General features: G+C 32.7%; 2 protein-coding genes across 8 annotated transcripts in view; one reads left to right on the top strand and one right to left on the bottom strand.

The window, feature by feature from the left end:
• Window positions 1-7,204, top strand: part of LOC148875010 (uncharacterized) — a 28,409-nt gene extending 21,205 nt beyond the window's left edge. For all 4 annotated transcript variants that reach the window (XM_088966213.1, XM_088966212.1, XM_088966215.1 and 1 more), the window contains exon 10: window positions 6,387-7,204. In XM_088966213.1, coding sequence (XP_088822339.1) covers window positions 6,387-6,680 — 294 coding nt within the window. In that variant the 3' untranslated portion in view covers window positions 6,681-7,204. The remainder of the gene's footprint in view (window positions 1-6,386) is intronic.
• A 3,156-nt stretch (window positions 7,205-10,360) lies between these two features.
• Window positions 10,361-13,752, bottom strand: LOC148875009 (Nucleotide/sugar transporter family protein). 4 transcript variants are annotated; one of them, XR_016105021.1, is made up of 7 exons: window positions 13,416-13,637; window positions 12,315-12,466; window positions 11,817-12,025; window positions 11,594-11,687; window positions 11,283-11,449; window positions 11,010-11,185; window positions 10,361-10,839 (listed from the first exon to the last, which is right to left on the bottom strand). XR_016105021.1 is itself a non-coding variant. In XM_088964658.1 (7 exons), exons 1-7 carry the CDS (start codon window positions 13,498-13,500, stop codon window positions 10,548-10,550), a joined length of 1,170 nt encoding a protein of 389 aa, XP_088820784.1. In that variant the 5' UTR covers window positions 13,501-13,752; the 3' UTR covers window positions 10,361-10,547. The 4 variants fall into 4 exon arrangements, 3 of the variants coding, with proteins under 3 accessions (XP_088820784.1, XP_088820787.1, XP_088820785.1); XM_088964658.1 differs by having other exon boundaries at window positions 11,010-11,180; window positions 13,416-13,752; XM_088964661.1 differs by lacking the exon at window positions 11,817-12,025 and having other exon boundaries at window positions 11,010-11,180; window positions 13,416-13,613.
• Window positions 13,753-24,969: the final 11,217 nt, after the last annotated feature.

Raw genomic sequence — 24,969 nt, 5'->3', positions numbered from 1 at the left:
TACTAACATAGTATCAATTATCAATGATTCAAATACTGAAATAATCATATTATAAAAAGATGTTAAAGCAATGCCACCAATGTGCTTATAAATTACAAAGAATTTAAATATCATGAGTAAGATAAGATACAAAAATACAAATATAAAAGAAGTTAAAAAGACACTTACCTCTCTAAGTCTCCAATATCCATGGCTCACACATATGAGTTATGTCATATAATAAAAATTAATCATTTACAATGAACAAGAAAATGAGGATTGGCAAAGTATTTAATATCATAATTTCATAAATAATGAACAAGAATACAAACATAAAAGAAGTTATTAAAAGAAAACTTACCTCTCCAAGTCCAAGTCTCCACTCTCCATGGTGTTAAAGTTAAACAATTAAACCTCAATAGTCAATACCACTTATGACTTAGGGCCTATTCGTTTCCTCTTAACTCTTATCTTTTAAGAGGAATCTTTTAACTTTAAGAGAAAAATGGTTGTTCGTTTCCTCTTATCACTTATCTCTTAAAGTGCAATCATACAACTTTTTGTTTTCTAATGATACCCCCAAAAAGACAAACAAAAACTCTAATATATGGTGTCAAAATGGATATTTGATAATTTTTGGAATTCAGAATTCAGAACGTTCTCTGCATTCAGAGTTAAGAGGAAAGAAAAGTTCACCAATACTAATATACCTCTTAATGTAGTTATTGCACTTTCAGATGTCAGATTTCAGAGCAAATGAACATGCCCTTAGTGACTTACCACAATCACTAAATCTGAAATCACTACATCTAATATCTAGTAAGTGGTATTCAATAAATTCACACATGACCCAAAATTCACATTCACATCATTGATGATTGGTCAAGATTCAAGATCAATAGTCAATATTAACAAAAAACAAGTATGGCGTGATGTGACCGGCGTCAAAAAAAAAAAAACACAAGTTAGTCTTAAACAAAACAAGCAAAAAAAGAATAGATCTTCATTCTTCAAGCCTTCAAAACAATCTGGCTGAAATAAATTACTCTCCAAGTGTCACCCATTCACTCTTCATTTCCATAATTTTCTTCCTCATCATCTTTTTCATTTGGAAGTTCAACTTCATCCTCCTCATCAGAATTATAGTATCCCAATGCCTCTTCCGATTCTTCTTCCTTGAACTCTTCATCTTCCAAACGAAGTTGAGAAACTGAACCCCCTCTAGACCTTCTTGCATTGGCTGATGTTGCTGCTCTTGCATGAGAAGTTGAAGCTACACTTGAACCTCTATTTCTTGTGCTCCTTATTGGCTCTTTGACTCCCGAAGCAAGAGCCACATCTCCCCATGTTAAAGAATCATCATTGAATACCAAATCATTTTCAGCTCCACCATCTTCACATGCCATCTCCCCTAATAACCATTCGTTACTTTATCTTCCAAAGATATATGGTCAGCGACACTACGTGAATCAAAGTTCTCTTTAAGCAATTGGTTAAACTTATGAAGACTAAAGTCATTCAAGTGCTTTTGATCCAACTGATTCCTTTTTTAGGTTTGGATTTGCATAAACTCGTAAAACATAAGATTGATTAATAAAATAAAAAGTTTAAAACTAAAAGTATTAACATATAATGGATTATAAAATGTATAAATATAATGTTAAAATCTTAAGTGGAGTTTCAATTACATGCTCAAATACATTCTAGTTTCTCTCACATCCAGATGCACTGCATGTCAAACTAAGAACTTTAATTGCAATCTTTTGTAAATTTGGAGCCAAAACACCATATGAAACCCACCAATCAGCTGTAAAAAAATTAAATAATAACAAAATATTAATTAAAATTTTATTTAAATACTTAAAAAATATACTAAATAATTAAATAAACAAACTATGAAGTCAATGTTACTTACCTACTGCTTTCACCTTTCTTTGCCAAATAGCCATATCAAGACTAAAAATACCCTTTGCATTTTTATATTTGTTTATCTCATCAGTGATTACATTGATCTTGTTTTTGTCATTCTCAAACAATTCAATTGCTTTATAGAGCTCAGTGATGACTTCTTCATCTGAATCAATCCTTTCAGCATCATCATAGTAAAACTCCGGATTTAAATAGAAGCTTGCTGCGTGCAATGGTTGGTGGAGTTGACACTCCCACCTCTTATCAATGATTTCAAGAATGTGTTTGTATTTTCCTCATGTCCACTAAATGCACTTGCAATGGCTTCCTTTGCCCTATCCATGGCTTCATAAATGTAACCTATTGAAGGCTTGTTCCCATGGTTCACCAATCTCAAGACCCGCACAAGTGGACTACACACCTTAAGTGTGAAGATGATGCTGTTCCAAAAAGTGGGCATCATCACCGTCTCCCCTACCCTTTTCCCCTTTTTTTCCTTCACCCACTTGCTTTCATTCCAATCCTTTGAATTAAAAAGATCTCTCAAGTTCTTCTGTTTATAAATGCTTTGTAGAGTGAGAAAGGAAGTGGCAAAGCAGGTCTTTACTGGCTGGAGTAATTCTCTTTGGTTTGTGTACTTCCTCATTAAATTTAACAACCCCGGGTGATTATAAATATATCTTGTTAGTGCAATAGCCCTTTCAATTGTTTTCCTTATAACCGACAACTTTCCAATATCTTCCAAAATCAAATCCAAATAGTGGGTAGCAAACGGGGTCCAAGTTAAATGAGGGTGTTTTTCCATAAAAAAATTCCCTAAAAGGCAATGGCACAATAAAATAATCAAACATGTATAAATTGAAAAGATAAAGACTACAAAAAATAATAACAAATAACAATAAAGAAATTATAAAAGTAAAAAAAATTACTAGCTAAAACATAGTTTGAAGCATTGTTTGTGATCACTTGAAGAACATTCTTTGCCCCTATTTTCTCCACCATCTTGCCAAGTAATAAAAGCAATCTTTTAGTTGTTTTCACCTCATTTGAAGCATCAATTCTTTCTATAAACATGGTCCTGGCACGACTATGGACCAAAAAGTTTATGAGGGTCCTGTCTTTTTTGTTCATCCACCCATCAGACATTAAAGAACAGCCCCACTTTTCCCATGCCTCCTTGTAGTGCTGCAGTAATGTCTCTGTGTGTTCCACTTCTTTTTTCAAAAGAGGAACTCACATCTCATAATAGCTTGGGGCTTCGTATCCTGGCCCATATTGTCCAACTGCCTCTAACATTGCCTCAAAACTTTTTAAACAAATGGTATTCAGAGAAATACCTGCTTGGTAGAACCATCTAGCAATGCATATAGAAACTTGTTCTCTTGCTTCTTTGTTATATGAATCGCTAATGGTTGTTTGCTTCAATCTTTTCTGTTCCATTCTCATTTTCATAACTTGTTCTGGGCTAGGTGTAGAAATAAATTTATCTCTGGGGCCCCTTTGTCGTTTTATGGGTAGTGGCCTATTGGGTTTAGAACTTGATTCCTTAGTCATAGACCCCAAAGGCCTAGTCTTTGAAGGTGCATTTACACTACTAGATCTCCTTTGGCCAATAACTCTAAGTATGTGAACATCATCTCCCAAATCATCTTCATCTTCAACCATATTTTCGAAGTTATCAAAATCTAAAATGCGAGTGCCCTCTTCTTCCCCATTCATACTTTCTTTCACATGTTTCTTTTTGTTCATATAAGCCAAGATCTCTTCCCTCACATCTTTAGGACATTTAGAACAAGTTTTTGTATTCCTCCTATCACCAATGATCTGCTCCTTGTCTATAAATTCCTCAATTAGTAATTTTTCCACAAAAATTACATGCCCCTGCATTGGTGTTCTTGAGATCTTGCAAGTGACAATATTTCCAAGCTGGATCCCTTCTATTTCCTTGAGTTCCTTGGCTTTCTTCCTGATTAGCACTCATATCAGCTGTTTTTTTATTAAATATTCTTGCACGGAACTATGGAAGCACCTTAACCCTAAATCAATGAAAACAATTAAATTAACTATTAAGTTACAACTATGACTGAATTGAAAAATATATAAAAAAATAAAAACTAAACAAAGATACAACAGAACTATAGAAGCTGAGTGTGTTTACCTGAACTGAATGTGATGTCAAGATCACAAGATTCACAACAAAACACTGATAATAAAACTAAAATAAATCAGTAGAAGAAATAAATAAATAATGTGTAAAATGATAAAATCAGTGGAAACCAGTGAAAAGAAAAAAAAAAAAAAACAAGAAAGAAAGAAATAAAGCAGAGAGGAAGAAGAAGAAGGGGACTGGGGGCGGAGCCCCTGTTTTCCGTGCAATTGTGCAAACTAGTGAGGAAAAAAAAAAAAACAGAACAGGGAAGAAGAGGGAAGAAGGAGGAGGATGGGCGGAGCTCCTGTTTTCGATGCAAATACAGTGAAGAAGGGGCGGAGCCCCTGTTTTTGGTGCAAACCAGTGATGAAAGAAAAGAAATGAATAAGGAAGGAGGAGGGGTGGAGCTCCTGTTTTCAGTGCAAAACAGTGAGCCGAAAGAAAAAAAAAAGTATACAGTGTAGAAGAAGGGGCGGAGCCCCTGTTTTCGGTGCAAATGAGTCCACATCTGTGCCCCACAAAAGGGGTGCCCTACAACATCCCACAGCACATCCCCGCCGTGCATTGGGAACATCTCCCAATGATAATACCAGTCCTGATGATGTCATCATCTGGAGATGTTCTCAATACACGACAGAGATGTGCTGTGGGACACTGTGGAGTGCCCCCTTGTGGGGCGCAGATCTGAACTCCAAACCAGTGAGGAAAAAAACAGAAACGAACTAGGGTGGAGCCCCTGTTTCACATTTCAAAACAGTTTTGGAAGAAGAGTCTGAATCTGCTGCTGTTCCTCTTGGAGTTCGAATGAAGAAGGGTTTGCAATTGTTGTTGTTCCTTCCTCTTCCAGCCTTGAGTTGAGTTTGAAGACAACTGTTCGTCTCCCTCTTTTGCTTCTTTACTTGTTTAGGAAGTTTTTGATATTTTCCCACTACATTTCTTTTTTCTATTATTTTTACTATATGGTATGCAATAAGTGTAAAAAAATAAAAGAGAAACACCTTTTATATATGATAACAGTTATCTATAAACTAAAAATACAAAATTAACCCAAAAATTTCGAAAACATTCATTCATAAGGCGCTCATCTGGACCACCTGGCACCTGGCCTGAGGCGCATGCCTTGGCGCCGAGACGAGTGCCTATGCGCCTCGGCCCCTAGGCGTGCCTGAGGCGTGACTTTTAAAACACTGATACTACCCTTGTTTAAACAGATTATCAAGAGAGCCTCTATTTTACTTTTTTATTATTAACTGCATAACTTTATTAATATGTGAAAAAGAATGCGTACAAGTACAAAAAAAAGGTTAGGTGAGCATTGCCACCTAGCCCAGTAGTTCCCATCTTGCATTCAAGTATTCCAACTCTCTAGTTTGACAACTCCCCAATACAACTGATTTCTTCTTACCCCTTGCCTTTTCAGTGCTTTGCAGTTACAACTAGGTTGTGAACTTGTTTGAGCTTACAGTTTGGCCAATTGGTTTACCCACTCTATTTAGTCAATTGTCTGGGTTGATATATGCCTGTTCATTTTCTAGTCTAGAGTCTCTATGCAGTTCCAAGTGGGACATATTAGATGCTCTTTTACTGTCTTTATTTGGGAAAAATGCTTGCATTAGGTTTTTGGTGGTTATTTGTTTCCTAAACAAATTCTTTTGGGGACCACATTAATGTCTCTTTTGGTTGTACATGTGTAAAGAACATATGCAAAGACAAGATGACATGTCCATATTTTGTATAATAGATTCCTGTCTTCTACTTGGGAGTTCCTCACTTAATTTTGTGGATCACTTGTATAATAGTTTGTAATGCATTTTTTTTGGTATGTGGATCTTATTCTATATTTGTTCCTTGCAATATGTTAGATACAAAATACCGAAAAGTTTGTGGATGGAGGGGTAGTATTAGCAATCTTACCAATTTACCATGTTGCAAAATGGATATTATTACAGAATAAAGGAATCTTTCACGTTAATCAAGTTTAATGTGATACATATGTCTAAACCCAATTAATCAAGTTTAAACATATTACAGGCACTCGGGTATCTTTCACTAAATGCAAGATGATTGAGTATGCTGTTACATGCATGAAAGATACTGTGTTATGTGGATGAATTTAGTTGCACTGTCATATATGGTTGGAATTGATCCCTTCAAAATGTTTTTACATGTCATTTGCCTTGTCATTTTCTGTTTTTTTTTTTTGTTTTTTTTTTGTTTTTTTTTTTTTGGGTGTGTACTCACTGTTATTGTCAAATGGGTACAATTTTCACACCCCAAAAATAATAACTTATAAGCTTTGAGCATATTGGAAAAGGATTTTTTAAATGACAAGGTGGCTTTGTTTTTACAGAGTGAAGGTTCGGCTGTCTGGATTCCTGCACCAGGTAGAGACATTCCCAGCTTGCAGCCAAGTTCTTTCTACAACCTTCCTCCTCAGGGGCAGCATGTGACATTTGCTCCCACACAGGGAGGCCATGGTGCTTTTGCTGGAATGTTTCATGCTGCACCGGCAGTGGCCACCGCAACTGTTCACCCACTGTTACAACAGTCTCAGACAATGGCTGGAGCTGTGGAAATGGTAGGACCCCCAACTGGTGTTTATCAACCTCAACGTGCACAGATCAATTGGACCAATAATTACTGAGATTAGAGAAACTCCTATTGGCGGCTGATAAAACAAAAATATAAATCAATCTCAGGATATTTTTGAGAGAGCTCTGATGGAGGTAATCGGGAAGAATGTAGGACTCACCCTAATTTGAGTGTACATATATATATGAAATGTGGTTATGGAATTATGGGCAATTGTTGTGCTGGAGGATTGGATGGTGATTTTCACTTGACTGATATTGACCATTTAAAGCTAGTTCTGGGAGGTTATGTGTAGGTCCTTGCGTTGTTGGTATTCTTTTCCTTGTCTTGCCCCTTCGTTTTTGGCTTATTATCTTCCTAAATTAGGTGAAAAGTTCACTTAGGCTCTTTTTTTGTTCTCTTTTTTCTTTGAGGTGATCTCTTAGGATATTGGAAGGTAAGATACATATTTTTTCTTTTTTGTTGTCCACTTTCTTACCTGTAAAGTAAATTTTGATAGTAAGGAGTGATCAACGATGTATTTTATTACACTGTTGTAATGGGTATTAGAGAAAGTAGCACTTGCATTTCTTTCAACTCATTGATCCAGTTTCATTATTCTGATACCTGGAAAAAGGTTTTTAGGAAAAAATTGATTGTTGGACTGTTGCAGTCCCAAATGTGTACTTACCGTTCATACATACATACATACATATATGTATTTATGTACGTTTCTGTGTGTATATGTTAAGCTTTGGTCAATATTGAAGAGAGAACTTTAGAATTTTGTTTTTTCCGGTGATATTTTTCTTACATATAATCTTCTTAAGGTTCAAAATATCGTTGCACCTTGATGTAGCCGAAGGGGTGTATCATTACTTTGAACCCTGTACAACCTTATATTTTAGTCTTTTTTTTAGAAATGGGTTAGGGGGTAGGGCTTAGGCCTTCTACCCCCTGGAATAGATCAAAACTCCATAGTTTATTATTTGACGTATTGTTGATCCACCAACATGATACAGCCGATATGTAACAAAATTTTGAACCTTTAAATGTAGTTTATAAAAGACTAGCAAAAGGTATTCGGGTAAAAGCAAGGTTCTAAATATTGATACAGGTAGGGCGTATCGGCTACTCGTATTGTGCTTTTTTATAGTTTATTTATTTATTTTTAAATCGGTACACCCCATGTAAGGGTGTATCGGAAAGGCCCCGATATGATACGTATAGATTGATACTGATGAATACATAACGATATTTTGAATCTTGGATAAACGTAATGAAAAATGATTTAAGTACTTGCATTCTAACAATGGATATGGAACTAGATAGAACAAATGATAAACGGGATTGATGGAGCGCGATCCGACCGGTCTTAGCTATCCGCTGCCTTGCTTCCGAACGGGGTAGTAGGGAACCTGAAACGGAGGAGATGGGAAAGTTCCGGGGGGAACCCGGTGTAGAGGCTCCGAAGCTCAAGTTAGAATCTTTCAAAAGCAATGTAATACCAGATAGCGCAAAGTTTGCATACCTCCGTTGTCGGGGGGCAGGGGGCTCTTATAGTCACTTCGTGTACTCGTCCCGAGGCCCTTGTCAGATCGGGTATGATTACCCTTGCGCTTGTCAACTCGGCCGTCGTCCCTTCTGCTGAGATAGAACCGTCACTGCCTAACCGTCTAACTGGAGATGGCGGCGTCAGTGGCGGTGGCAGGTGGCAGGTGGCCGTTTAGAGTGCTGCTACCAAACGTCAGATCCCAAGTCAGTCAGGCGTAGCGCCTTCGGGCACGGACTTCTCTGGTGTCAGGCATGGTACGACTTGTTTGGCTTTGGTGCCTAGAAGATGATGCGAAGTGCTGAGCGAGGCGGTCTTGAGCTCGGAGGTATTCCGAGCTGTTACAAGGTGGGTCAGTTCGGCGAAGTGTATCCCGATCTGTCGTTTCTGCCACGTGTCACATAATGAAGAGGTCGGGCCAAATCTTCCTTCATCAGGGATTAATGTAGCTAACTTCATATGGTTGGGACGAGGCTTAGATGAGATGATAAAACCAAATGATCAAATGTTAAGAAACTTAGAACCGCTACATGACACCGTTATGGCAACCAAGAATGGTTTATTTGTTGCCTGGTTTTTAAAATGTTGACTTCGCCGAATTTACTGCATTTGCATGTGCTTATGGGCCATAATTTTTATTGTTCTATCTTGTATTGTTATATATTGACGTGGAATAGTTAAAAAATCTATAATTGTTTCAATGTTTTAATATTCTTTTTATCAAAAAGGTTTTGTTCTGTCCGAATCCTGAACATTCTATAGAATAATGTTAATATATATTTCTTCTCATGGGATGCCATTAAAAATTTAAAATGCATAGCTGATGCTAACACGTTTGGGAGGGCTTTCTTACCTTTCACCATTCTTTTTAGACATGGAAAGGTGCAAAGCAATGTGTCGCTGTTTGGTGAGGCAATGGTCGTTTGTTAAGGCTATGTTTGGCTTGAAGGAAAAGATAGGGAAAGGTAGGGAAACCTGTACAACCTTGTATAGGTTTTTCTACCTTTCTCTTCCTTTCCTTGCATTTTCCTTCAAACCAAACATAGCTTTATATTGAAGTACCTAAATGCATGCTCTCCGATGCAGCAATGCTTGACTCTTTTCAGCTGCTGTTATGAAGCCGCTTTAACTCAATCTCTGATTCCAAATGGTTAATTGCCTTGGTTCATTCAAGTCTGGGTGATACTCGGTGCTTATAGAGAAATGGTCTGAGGTCTATATATTAAGGCTCCGTTTGGTTCGTGGGAATAGGGGTCTGGAATCGTAATTGGAATGGGATATTCTGATTCCAACTGTTTGGTTGGGTGGAATCGGAATCCCATTTTCATTCCTGCTGGAATGACATTTCCCCATTTAAAGGAATGGCAATTCCTTGCCCCTCCTTTGGAAATAAAATCCCATTTCTTTTGATTTTAATTCCCATTCTCATTCTTGTCTGAACCAAACAGATTATAAGAATGGGCCATTCCGATTTCAATTCTGAAGATTTCGAATTCGAACTAAATGGGACCTAAATATTAAATTCTACCATGGAATTCAGCTAGTGCCAACTAATTGAAATCGGATGGCCAATATGATGGCAATAATATGGTTTTGAAAACCGGACCGGACCGGTTGACCCAGAAATCAGTCAGATAACCAGTTCTGTTTTACTTTAAAATCACTTTTTGGTCAAAAACTGTTGATTTAATCAGTGATCTGTTGACATGTGCTGTCCAATCTGATTTTTTTAGCTGTTTTTTATTTTATTTATTTTTTAAGTAGAATGGGCCATCTGTTCGAACCAGATGGTCAGACCATTCAACCCAGAAACGGATCCCCAAAATGGTTCCGTGTCTGGTTTGATTTTTAAAACCATGGGTAGAATGCATGAGGGAGGGTCAGCTTACATGATTCTTAACCTGTTATCCTGTAACCCTTGTTGCTCACGAGTGGCTTGAGGTGTTTGAGTGGGCAAAGACGGGGAGAACGTTGGCTGTCCACATCCAGACAGCTTGGGCTGTCAACAAGGCTTTCCCTGTTAATTCAGTACTGATTCTGTTTGGAAAGAATCTGTGTGAACTAATCTACACTTCAGGGAGAGCCCTATTGACAGTCCAGGCTGTCGAACTTACAGCAGCCGCATGGCAGCCATGGTGGTCAGTGGTCACAATCTCTCTCTGAGTTCTTAATGAATTGTACTCTCCATAATAATCCAAATATTGACAAAAATGAAGAACATCAAAGTTGATTTCCAAAAAATTGTGGACAGTCACGTCTGTACATGATTCTTTTTCTATCCAGAAGCCAACAAAATAATACTACGGAGTAACTAATAGCTAGGAAAATGACAAAAAATTTTACAAGCCTCAGTTTCCTCCCCCCTTTCGAGAGTCTCAGCTTACAATCTTAGACAGTACTCATGGTAGTGCTTTTTACATCTGGTTTCTCAGTGGAGCCTCCAATACTGGTCTTGGGTTTTGAAGACGATGAATCCAGCTGTTTTGCCAGTTGCTTACTACTACTCTCCTTTGACTCCCGCAAGTTGAGTGAGGTGTAGACTGCCATTCCACAGAGTGCAACAGTAGCCCCACAAGTGCTCATCAATCCTGGGTCCGAATTGAAGATTAGGTAGCCTCCGAGCATGATCACACAAGTCTTGAACTGGCCCAAAACAACATGAGAGGTTGCAGATGTTGCACTGGATACACATTACAGTAATAGTTAGAGTTCATGACATGATGCAGAGCTGTTTGTATTAATGTTTAAAATAAGAAAGTGATCGATTAATAGGCTAAAAAGTAGAAAAACGTCTATGCTTCTTTTCAGATTTCAGATTTATTGAACACCACCAACAGAACAGAGTCTCACCCAAGTGCCAAAGCTCCAGACCATTGAAGGAGAAAACCAAGGCCAGCAGATATAATGATAACAGATGTATTAGTGAGATCCCAATTGAAAGACAAAACTCCTGGTGGGTCAAGCCACGGCATTAACACCAACAAGAAGAAAATAGTCACAGGTGTCGTCTTCCACATCAACCTACACTTAAAGATATGCCACTTCATTTACTACTACATAGATGATGTATAATCCTTATATATCCTACTGTAAACAATGGGAATGGAGATATTATTCACTCACGCTAGGGCTGTCCAGTTGCCTTTTTGTTGCATATTAGACCATAGAATTTTGTTCATAGCACTGGGGATTATCCATGCTAACGAAATACAAGCGCCAAAGAAATTGAATTCTAAATCCGTTACGGTTGCCACTGCTACACCTACTGAGACAATGGAAAGAGCAATAACCTGCAACATTGAGTGCAGAAGTAATTTATACCTCTATATGTATGTATTAATGGTTTATTTGATTTATGTTTTTAGACTCTCTCCCTCTCTCTCTCTCTCTCTCAACTAAGATAAAGTCTAGGCAAAACAAAAATCCATACCCACCTTATTGAAAGAAACCATTTTTCTAAAGAGAAGGAACTCTGCCAAAACAATGGTTGGAGTAACAGATATCTTGGCCATTTGATAGAAACCAACACTGCATGCAAACACGTGATAATAAGAAAGTTTAGTGATGGAATAAAAAAAACATAAAAAAAGGAAAAGTAATGCGGTTTAATTTCATTAGGAAGCTGCAAAAGAGAGGCATTTCTAATATATATCTTGCCTGTTATGCTTCAAGCTGACATTGGCAAGGCCAGTGGACAGTGCCATGACTGTGCCCAAGGAAAAGAGAGAAGAGAATGGTGTGGATTTGGCAGGAGGAGAGGTCGGAAGTAATGAAAGTGCTTTGAAGATGGCCAGTAGAACCCATGAAGAAAAGTAGTGGATTAGTGTGAGAAAGATTGGGAAATTAAATCCAATCTTCCCCATCACCTACAAACAGAATTTTAACAAATAATTCGATCAGAACAAGCCAAAACAGAAAGAGATCTTGAATCTTGATCTACATGGGACGATGGAGTAGTTAATTATTAAGAACCACTGGTCGTCCCAGAGTCCCCCTTCTTTATTAAGCTATGTTTGGTTTGAAGGAAAAGGTAAGGAAAGGAAGAGAAATGTATGAAAACCTATATAAAGTTTGTAAAGATTTTCCTACCTTTCCTTTCCTTTCCCTAAAAAGAATGATCAGAAATAGAAATCAATGAAAATAAAATATACAAACCAATTTGTTAGCCATGATTATCCCAACAGCAACCAAAAAATTGAAGGTCATTGCCACAGTGGGTCCACAAAGCCGTTGTTGTTGTCGCTTGGCCCCTTCTGATGTTCGAAGCTCATTGTAGAGGGAGCTTCGCAGTTCCTCCATTGCTCGACCTGGAATATCGGATTTTTGTCCAACAAAATCAAATTTAGAATTCCAAGACATCAAAAGAATCAATGTAAGGCGTATATGATATTAGAAATATAGTTATAGTTATAGAAAACTGGTCTGAGACATGTCTAAAGAAAATCCAAGTGAGACATGGCTATTGCCTTGATATGGAGATAGAAGAAATGGCATATAAATGTAAGTTAAGTTAGAAAACAAAAGAAAAGAAAATCATATACAGATCATTTTATAAGATTCCACACAGCCTTCCTATATTTTTTGATAGATAAAATCAAATGAAAAGATGAAGCTGGGGTATTAAATGGTTTAACATTATTCCATGCAATTAAGTAAGAAAATCAATGGTGATTTGAAGCAACCCAGAACAAGAAGATAAATGGAAATGAAGATAATGAGTCCTACAAAGAATCAGTATATTGGTAGCAAATAGTATATATCAATTAATTAAACCATAGTTCATCAATAGCCATCAATAGCTCAATCATACATTAATTGCATCAAAGCAGAGTAAAAGGAAACAACGACAAACCAGGTACACGATGAACTTCCATGGAGAAGAAGTACAACACAACATTATTAAAACTAAATCATCAAAGAAGATTTCGTGAACATGTCTGTCTGTCTGTCTTGAAGAAACATTAAATGTGCCAACAACGAACATGAACACAAAACAATATTAAATCTGGAAACTAGATCACCATAAAAAATTCGTCTATTTCAATGAATAATAAAACATTAAATATGATAACCAGCAGCATGAATAGCCCAACTGAGTATAAATAATAACCAAATGGAATCATCAAAAAGGAGAAAAAAAAATTGAAACTCAAATACCCACATAGAAAATTGAAATTGAATCTATAATAGTAAATAAGTAGTAATTATATGGAAAAAAAAGTCGTAATAAATTCCAGCCGAAGGTCGAATAAAAACCTGCTTCGCCTGCATCACTGTCTTTCCGTTTGATGAACTTTCTTGCATCTCTCCCGATCAAAAAATCCAAAATCCCCATATCCATAAAAGCTAAGCGTCAGCTTGACAAATATATATATATATATCAATTAGCAACGACGTACTCAAAACACTAAACTAGAAATAAATATAAATAATAAAAAAGAAACAAAAGAAGAGAAGAAGAAGCTTTGTGGATTTGTTTTTATCTCGATCAGTCATTAATGATGAACGTGAATCATATCACACAGTAATTAAACAGTAACAAAACAAAGAGAGATAGATAGAAACTCTAACCTACCTATAACGTTAATTATATGAAATAAAATTAATGGGAGTTCAAATTAATTTATACATTAATTATACGCAAGGATTAAGTGGACCTATGTTGGCCGTAGATTTATCAATATCTTTGATCTTTCATAATATAATATAAACTATAGCCGTGGGTGGGGCTTGACCTGAAACCAATGATATCTGAACCATCATTAAAATGGACCCCTTGATAGACTTGGATAGGATGATTGATATAATATCAATATCCAGTCACATTGAACACTTGATAGTGTTTCACCTTTTTAATTCTGAATGAATGAATGAATGAACGAAATACTATTAATCCTCATAGCAATCTTCGTATTGTAGATTTGGATTAATTCAAATTTTGAAAGAGGAGGCGAGATATGAGGAGGAGATTGAGCTCAAAGATAGTACGAATCGAACAATTAATGCAAGTTTAATCGGAAAATTTAGTTAAGAGAGAATACATCATTCATTGGATCAGTGGAAATTGACTCATCATCATGAATTTGTCAAAATATCAATAGAAGATTCAGTCATGGTAGGGGTGCAAATGGATCCGATCCGATCCAATCCTATTTGGTTGAATTTAGATCACTCCTGATTTGATCGGATCTTCGGATAAGATAATAGGATTTGATTAGAAATCCGATCAGATTTGGATTACCCCTATCAAATCCGATATATATTATATATTTATAAATATATATAATATGCTATTTATTGATTTATAAATTTGTTATATTATTTACTTATAATAATTTAAATTAGTAAATAATAGGATTGGATATTTTATTTACTTATAAATTGATTATATTTTATTTAAATTAGTATATTTTATTTTTATTTTAATAATTTATTAAATTTTAAAGAAAAGAAGTTGGATTGGATCAGATCCGAAGATCAACTTACCAATAGGATTCAAATTCAAATTGAGTCCTATCAGATTAGATCGGACCGGATCCAACATGAAAGTGTCAGATCGGATTCGAATATACCCTAATTTGAATCCAATCCAATCCGTTTGCATCCTTAAGTCATCGTGTTATTGTTGCAACTAGTGAATGACCCCATACTTAGTAATGTTAAATTTACATTATGGAATCAATAATGTTAAATTTATATTTATCAATATTTTAAATAATTATTAATATTTTAAGAAATATTTATTTCAAAAAATAGTTTTTCAATCATTATTAGAATATGGATAGTTTTCTTTTGTTATGATAAGTAGAGGGTTAATGATTAATTGAGATTGATAAAATGTAGTCAGAAATGATTGTGGATAATCACTTTTGCATTTTCTTCATTTTTTTTTAGGAATGAATTTAAAATAGTGGTAGTGAGTTGAGGATTTTAATTGCAATTTCTGAGAAAATGCCACATGTGACATGTCTATTTTTTCAGAAAATAAAATACCACTTGTCTGAATGGTAATAGTGGATTGTGGACTTTAAAACAACTTCTCAAAAAATGACGTGTCTAAATTTGAAAAAACCATGTGTCTGAATTGTGAGAGGGTTGTAGCCTGAAAACCTTCCTTTAATATGTATACTAGCGGGGACCCGTATGATGCACGGTATTTGTTAAGCGAAAGGTGAAACACTATCAAGTGTTTTATATCATAAAAAGTTTTATATCATAAATTTAATTTTTAAATTTCTTTTGGACCAACTGACCAAACCAAAAAATCGACCCAAATTGATACAACTTGAGCGGGTCGGTTTTCACAAATGGTCAGTCAGTTTCAACTGACCAGGTCAATTTGGTTGGCAAAACAACCTGCAACTAAATTGAACCAACTCATGAACACTCATAGTTTCAAATAAATTAATAGTCCCATCATTGATAAATAACAATATTTTAATGTCCAACAATTGTTGAAAATTTATAGCGAAAATATACAATTATTGAATAATATATTGATAATAAAAAATACAATAAGTACTAAAAATATATTAAATTATTTAATAAATAGTATAATCTCTAATAAATATTAATCAATAAATTATATAAAAATACAATAAATACAATAAGTACAACAAGCAAAATTTAAAAATTTCAGTAATGGTAGTTTAATCTCTAATAATTATTGAAAGTTTTTTGATAAATAACAAAACAAAAATAAATTTATACATAATTATATTGAAAATAAATTTATCACAAAAAATAATAAATAATTACTGAAATACAATAAATATTAATATTAGAATATATAATTATATAATAAATATATATTAAGAGTTTAAAATTATTATTAATAAATATTAATTTTTATGACTGCTATTTTCTTGAATTATTAATTGATATAAGTGAAATTAGTTACTTACAATATTATGTAAAAATATTAAATTATTGTTAAAGTTGTTTAATTATTAATTTTGTAAAATATTAAATTATTATTAATTTCAATATTATGTTATAATAATTTTTCTACTTTTCATATATATATTTTTAAATTTATTACATAACTTCTTTATTTTAACTAATTTAAAATCTAGTTATGTTAAATATTTTGTCATTTAAAATATTTAGTTACTTAACTACATAAATAATATGTACAATATTTAAATTTTAAAATATGAATAAATTATTTAATTTAATAATCCATAAAATTATAATTTATATTATTATTACATAATTTTATTATTTAGTTTGTAATATATTGAATATTATTAATTTCAATAATATGCTATAATTAGGTTTTTACTTTTAATTTTTTTTTTAAATTTATTACATAATTTTGTTAGTTTAACTATTTAAAATCTAGTTATGTTAAATATTTAGTTATTTAAATATTTAAATAATATGTAAATTATTTAAAGTTTTTTGTTATTTACTGAATTTAATAATCCATTAAATTATAATTTATACTATTAATACATAATTTCATTGTTACTTTGAAATATATTAAATTATTCTTAATTTCAACATTTTGTTATAATTATTTTTCTACTTTTATGATTTTTTTTTAAATTTATTACATATTTTCGTTATTTTAACTATTTAAAGTCTAGTTATTTAAATATTCATTTAAATATTTAAGTAATAATTAAAATTTTTAATTTTTTTTGTTACTTGAATTTTATTTATTTAAAGCTATTAGAAATTACTAAATATTTTAATACATAGTTATTTATATATTTATAGTATTTATTATTTATGATATTTATTTATTGAAATATTTAAATAATATTTTTTTTAATGTTATGCTTTTATTATTTGAATAACATTTAAATTGATAATCCAGAAAAACAGAATTTAAATTTTTAGTATATAATTTCGTGATATATTTTGAAAAAATATAAAAATATTTTTTTATATTTTTAATAAATATTTTAAAGCTATTATATAATTTTATTAGAATATTTAAATAATTCTTAAATTTTTTAATCCAAACTTTCTTTAGATAGATATAGATAAAAAGTTGGAGAGAGGATAAATAGGAATTAGAGATAATTTAGGATAGAAACGCTCTACTGAATTAGAGATAATTCTTGAGATAAATAGGAATTAGAGATAATTTAGAAGATAAATAAGAATTAGGGATAATTTTGGAGAAAGTGGGGGAGGTAGTTTAGGAGAAATTTTAGGAGAAGAGATTATTTAGGTTATTGGGAAAGTGCATCTCATTGGTTGTTTCAAAAATGACATGGAATAAAAAATAAAAAATTCAAAAAAAGGAGAAAATTTCTTGACCACTTTGTTTTAATATATAATAGCAGGGACCCGTGTGATGCACGGTAAAATCTGAAAGATTTAATAATTTTATTTTTCATTTAATGTTGATTTATGAAAAATAATTATTGTTAATTGAATATGAACAAATATTTTTTTAATAAATTTATTTTTATTAATAATTTGTAGTAATTTTAATAAATTAAAATAAATTAAAATAATTATAAAAGCTAACATTTTTATTAACTCCATTATTAATTAACAATTATATAGGAATGACAACGGGGTGGGTTCAGGGCATGACACCCCATCCCTTCCCCTGCCCCATTGTCAAGACACTCTACCCCATTCTTGCTCCGTCCCCAGTGACATGTGAGTTCAGAGCAAGGTAACCATTCAATGTCGGGCGAGTTCAGGGGCAAGGCATCCCACACCTCATCAAGGATGGAGAATCCTTGAATTTCCCTACCCAATTCCTAGTATTGGGTAGGTTCGAAAGATGTGTAAATTGGGTCATGCTGGGTCGACACTACACGATTTGTATGTGGCCCGCACAAAGTGCAAGTCATGCTGTGCTGGCCCATGAGGTGTCCCGGGCCATGCCTCCCTTCTCTAGGATAATTTGGGGGGTCGGTTCGATACGGCCCATGACTTGAGTCTGCACGAGCTCGTGCCATGTCGTGGGTCGGGCTGGTACATGGGCTAGACCATGCCACACACCTAGCCAAGCTCAAGACAAGGCACCCACTCCCCATCCAAGGTTTTTAAAATTGGATTAGATAGAGAACCGTTATGGGGTCGAATGGTCTGTCTATCGAATGGATGATCTGCTTTGACAAAAAAAAAAAAAAGAAAAACAAAAAAAAGGCCAAAAACTGTTGTCCGAGTTGACAGTTCAACTGCCCATGTCAGCGGTTCACTAACCAACTAAATGGTTTTTGGACAAAAAGCGGTTTTGAGGTGAAATGGTGTCTGATTCCTAATTTTTTGGTCTAACCATCTGGTTTGGTCAAGTTTTGAAAACACTGTCCCCGTTAACCCAATATTCAATTTGAAGATAGAAATGATCAAAATGATATATTGAGTATCAACCACATGGTAAATTTCTAAAATTACACTATTGTCTTTAATATTGAAAAATGTAATTTTATGAAAATTTTGAAAAATTTATTGTACTTGTGCAATTTTGAAAATTTATTCAAATTTATTTAAATTTTATTAAATGATTTATTTTCTTTTTAAATGGTTTACTTACAGAATTATACTAATTTATCTTATAATTTCTAATATAAACTAACCAATAATTTCCTTTTTCCAATATTATACTAATTTATCTTAATAATTTGTGTAATTATTTGTTCAAATTATAGTTTTCCATTTCCCATAGTCATTTATCTTTAATAATTTTCAATAATTTGCAATGAAAATTACATAATTTTTCAATGGTTTTCCAAAATCTATCAAATGTAATAAATTTTCCTAAAATTTCCAGAATATTCTAATAATTTTCAATAATTATTTAATGCATTTTAAATAAACTTTCAAGTACTTTATATCTTTTAATTTCAAAAATGTTATTTTACAAAAATGTAGTTTTATGAAAATTTTATTACATTTTGATAATTGTTAAATATAATTCTCAATTTTATAGAAATTTGTTAAAGAACTTTCAATTTCTATAAATGTTGTTAATGAGTTAATTAATAACAATATTTATTAACTTTTGGTAATTTACTAACCGTATTTATTAACTTTTGTTTGCCAAATAGCCTATGACATGTCCAAACCAACTTATAAACACTTATAGTTTTAGCTAAATTAATAGTCATATACTCAATAAATAACAATAGTTTAATCTCCAATAATTATTAAAAATTTATAGCGAAAACACACTAATTGAAAATATATTGATAACGAAAAATACAATAATTCCAAAAATTACAAAAATACAATAAGTACTAAAAGTATATTAACTTATTTAATAAATAGTATAATCTCAAATAATAGTTTAATCTCTAATAAATATTAATTAATGAATAAATTATAACAAAAATACAATAAATACAATAAGTACAATAAGTACAATAAATTAAATTAAAAAAATCCAATTTTAGTAGTTTAATCTCCAATAATTATTGAAAGTTTTCTATTAAATCAAAACAAAATAATTTTATACATAATCATTGAAAATACATTTATCACAAAGAAACAATAAATAATTACTGGAATACAATAAGTATTAATTTTAGTATATATAATTATATTATAAATACAGATTAAGAGTTAAAATTATTATTAATAAATATTAATGTTTTTGAAAGTTATTTTCTTGAATTATTAGTTGATATAAGTGAAATTAGTTATTTACAATATTAAGTAAAAAAATTAAATAAATAATTTCAATATTATGCTATAATTATTTTTTTTACTTTTCAGAATGTTTTTAAATTTATTACATAATTTATTTATTTTAACTATTTAGATTTTAGTTATGTTAAATATTTTTTTATTTAAATATTTAAATAATATGTAAAATATTTAAATAAATTTTATAATATCATTCATTTATTGAATTTAATTATCCACCAAATCATAATTTATACTATTATTACATAATTTCATATTAATTTTGTAATATATTAAATTGTTATTAATTTCAATCTTATGTTATAATTATTTTTCTACTTTGAAGAAATTTTTTAAATTTATTACAAAATTCTGTTATTTTAACTATTTAAAATCTAGTTATGATAAATATTTAAATAATCTAAAAAATATTTAAATTTTTTTGTTATTTGAATTTTATTTATTTAAAGCTATTACATATTATTAAATATTTGAATAACATTTAAATTGAAAATCCAGAAAAAACATAATTTAAATTGTTAGTACATAATTTTGTGATATATTTTGTAAAAATATAAAATTAATTTTTGTGTTTTCAATAAATATTTTAGAGTTATTATATAATTTTGTTAGAATATTTAAATAATTCTTCAAATTTTTAATCCAAAATTTCTTTAGATAGATATAGATAAAAAGTAGAGGAGAGGATAAATAGGAATTAGAGATAATTTAGGAGAGAAACTCTCTACTAAATTAGAGATAATTTTGGAGATAAATAGGATTTTGAGATAATTTTGGAGAAAGTGGGGTAGGTAGTTTAGGAGAAATTTTAGGAAAAGAGATTATTTAAGTTGTGGGAAAGTGCATCTCATTGGTTGTTTAATCTAATCATGATAAGCAATGATTATTGTTTTATATTTTTAGAACAAAAGAAAATAAGAAAATATATAAAATAGAAAAATAGATAAATAGTTTCTTTCATAACCACGGATACATTATAACAGTGGCTATAAATATCTTTTAGCCACGGACAAATAACTTTTAACCACGGACAAATTGTTTGTAGCTAAAGCTAATTTTTTTTGCCACAGACATCAAATTGTCCATGGTTATATCCCATGTTTTAGCTACGGTTTTTTGACCGTAACTATAGCCCCATTTTATTGTAGTATACCCTTGCTGTCATCTTCGGTAGCATCAACTTCTTTTTAAGAATCTCCATATGAACATTCTTCAATGTTGGTGGAAACATTTTGAGATCTCTCTGGTTCTCAATGAGTCATTAAATTCTCACTTTGTTGATAAGAAATTTAAATGTTTTGCATTTTTTGGTAGCTTCTAGCATTGGTTCATGTTCCTTTGGAAATTTTGGAATTCAGGCTAGATTTCTATTAAATCTGAGAATCAGAGGAAGCCGAAAATAGATACGGAAAGTCGAGAATACTTACTTGTGTTTGGAAGAAAGCATGACCAGCCATAGAAGCTACAAAGTGGTGAAAGATTCAAGTTAAGCAAGGTTGAAACAAAGATAGAGGGTAAGTTGCAAAGGGGATTCTAAAAATGGCAACATTGTAAGAGATTCAAAGGATTTTCTTCAGGAGAAGTCTCAAATGGTAGAAACAAAACTATTGTAATGAACAGTTTCGCCTGGTATGACTAATGAAAAGGGAGTCTAGAAGAATAGTAGATTTGTAGTGAGCTCTTGAGGCATCACAATTCATGAGCTCTAGTAGAGGAAGAGTAATTGGCTGTTGGAAAATTCTTCTCTTATAGATAACTTTAATCATAAGGGAACAATTGTTAACCAACTAAAGTGTGATATGGAAAAGTCAAGGAGGAAATTAAGACCCATCTATTGGAACTTGAGTTTTTAAGTTGGTCGTCTTCTTGTGAGCTTTTGTGCTGCTATTAACGAGTTCTTTTTGATTGCATGATATGGGAAAAGTTGGGATTTATAATAAAGGGAAAATTTAGAATAGTAACCTATACTTTAGGGGTAGTGTCAAGTTAGTACCCCAACTTCAAATGGTGTCGTTGCAGTACCTAAACTTTCAAAAACTGTCAAATTGGTTCAAACCATTATTGGAGTCAAGTATCATATAAAAGTACAAAAATGTCCTTCCCCTATCATCTAATTTTCTTTTGATTTTCCGCTGGTGGCACCTCCGAATTTGAGAATGACCTACTCACCATGGAGATGTACAACCTCAATTCACGCAAGTGGGAGATATACCAATTCATGCCTGGCATCCTCATGGGCTTTGCCGCCACCACTTGGCTCTCGATCATCGTCTCCAAGGGAAAACTCTTTGTGTTGGAGAAGACCTCTAGCATCATTCACACTTTTGACCCGAAGAAGAAAATGTGGGGAGGTTTGTTCAATTTACACTTTCGACACGGAGAAGAAGCAGAAGTCACTTGAAGGTTTGGTCTCACCATATGAAAGACTGGTTGTTGGGCTTATTATTAGAGATTGTAATGAAGAAATCCTCCCTCCATTTTTTCTATCTTAGGGCTTATTATTAGAGTCTGATAAGAAAGAGAATGAATAAGTGATGAAAGTGTTAGTGATGCTCCAAGTACATGCAGAGGCGAACGACTGAGATCTTTATAAGTCAAACCTGCATGTAAAGAGAATAGTAGCAGCTGCACAGTATAGGATCTGAGACACCAACCTCTCAAACAAGGTGTAAGAGAGAACTGCTTAATCCGATCAGAGTTGAGGCTGAGAGGATATTTTTCCTTTCTCAATAAAGAACTTATTTCATGTTTTTGAAGCACTTGGGAGTGATCCCTTATATAGTTGCTTCTCCAATGTGAAGTTCCTTGATATTAGGAACAAACAATTACCAGAATAACCAATTGAGATAAGTGTTCCTTAACATTAGAATTCATGCTCCATCAGATTTGAGACAAGTGTCTCATGTTGACCAAGGATCTAACCACTTGGTCATCCAATCTACACTTGGTCAAATGGATATCCATTGACCCAATAAGAACTGGAATATGGATCCAAATAATCCAACAACATCGGTATCTCCATGTATGAAAATATTTTCAAATAAACAATCAAATAATTTTGTTTTTATAGAAAATAAATAAATAGGTAATTATTTAAAATGAATGATTGTGTGTGAGAGTGTTGCATGGAGATAACCATAAAACAATCATCAACCATCAACATGTGGCTTGTCACATGGCCATTGGATATTCCAACATGTTGGAGATTAAACGAGGGCCTATGGCCACTCTACCATCATCTCCCACTTGGCCAGTTAGGCCTGAGATGAATAGGTGCCAACCAACCCCATCACTTTAACGTGCCTTACATAATCTATAATTGCAATGGGTTTAGTCAAAGGGTCAGCAGTCATATTTTTTATAGGCACATATTCTACTAGGATCTCATTCCGTTGGTAAACATCATATAAATACCGGTAATGGAGACCTATGTGTTTCCCTTTAGGGCCGATCTCACCCTTTTTAATTGTCTTAATGGTAGCTTGGTTGTCATTGAAGATCTTCATAGGTCCTATTGACACATCAGGAATTCGGAGTTCTTCCAAGAATCTCCTAATCCAGATTACTTTAGATGTTGCAGAGCTACAAGAGATAAACTCAACTTCCATGGTGAATTTAGTTACACAACTTTGTTTATTGCTTGTCCATGAGACAACACCTCCTCATAAGAGAAATAAGTACCCGGTTGTGGATTTCTTATCATCTGCATCACAATAACCCAGTAACTCTAAATCGTTTGCATGGTAGGTTAATTTGAAGTGTTTTGTTAACTGCAAATATCTAAATACTCTTTTAACAGTCTTCCAATATATTTTACATGGGTTACTTTGATATCTACTAACGAGACCTAATGCATATGAGATATCTGATCTTGTGCAAAGCATGACATACATCAAGCTACCAATAGCTTGAGCATAGGGTCTATACTTCATTTTCTATATTTCTTCATCATTAGTGGGGGCCATATCTCTACTTATTTTGGTTCCTTTACAAATTGGAGTTTCAAATCCATTACACTCTTTTATATTGAATTTTCTTAGGATTTTTTCCAAGTAATGCTATTGTGAAAGAGTTAAGGTTTTAGTGTTCCTATCTCTTTCTATTTTAATTCTAAGTACATGACTTGCATCACCCATGACCTTCATTTCAAAATTGGTTTTTTAACCAATCTTTAGTTTCATTAATCATATGCACATCATTTACAACAACAAGAATATCATCTACATATAATGAAAGAACAACAAAACTGCTCCCACTATTCAAAGAGTAAACACAATGATCAAACGGATTAGGTATAAATCCAAGTTTAGAGATTGCTTCATGGAAGGTATGGTACCACATCCTAGAGGACTGCTTTAAACCATATAATGATTTCTTTAATTTATACACTTTATTTTCTTGTCCCTTTATTACATAACCTTTGGGTTGAGTCATGTATATTTCTTCATTCAGCTTTCCATTCAGAAAAGTAGTTTTGACATCTAATTGGCACAATTCTAAGTCCAAAAAGGCAACTAAGGACATTAGGATTCTAATAGAGGTAAACTTGGCAACTAGAGAGTAAGTCTCCTCATAATCAATCCCTTCTACTTGGGTGTACCCTTTTGCTACTAATCTTGCCTTATGCTTTTCTATAGATCCATCAACATTGAATTTTTTCTTTAATATCCATTTACACCTTATAGGTTACCTATTCTTGGGTAAACCAACTAATTCCCAAACCTGATTTTTATTTATTAAGTCTAACTCTTCTTGTATGGCTTCACACCACTTTTCTTTATCAGGTGCATCCATAACATCTTCAAAGTCAATTGGATCATCAAGAGACTCTTCACTCAAGTAGGTATAATAATCTTTTAATTTTGATGAAGGGAATCCTTCTCTTTGAATTCTACCTAAGGTGTCATTATTAGGTGAAGCTTGTCTATTAGGTGCAGTCTCGACTTCTATAATTTCTTTATTTAATTCAAATAAGCTAGGTAAATATTTATTATCCTCAATTTGATCTTCTAGAAAAACATCCTTGCTTTTTATTAATTCAACTGTTCCATCAGATAACTATACCCTTTGCTATTATCACTATACCCTATAAGGGTACACCTTAGACTCTTGTTATCTAACTTGCTTCTTTGCTGATTTGGCACTCTTACATAGGCACTAGCCCCCCAAATTTTGATGTTAGTCAGGTCTG

The sequence above is a fragment of the Nelumbo lutea genome, chromosome 1 (assembly GCF_056320005.1).
Source record: "Nelumbo lutea isolate HS-2025 chromosome 1, American lotus-T2T, whole genome shotgun sequence".
Classification (NCBI taxonomy): Eukaryota; Viridiplantae; Streptophyta; class Magnoliopsida; order Proteales; family Nelumbonaceae; genus Nelumbo; species Nelumbo lutea.
This window is presented reverse-complemented; position numbering and strand designations above follow the sequence as displayed.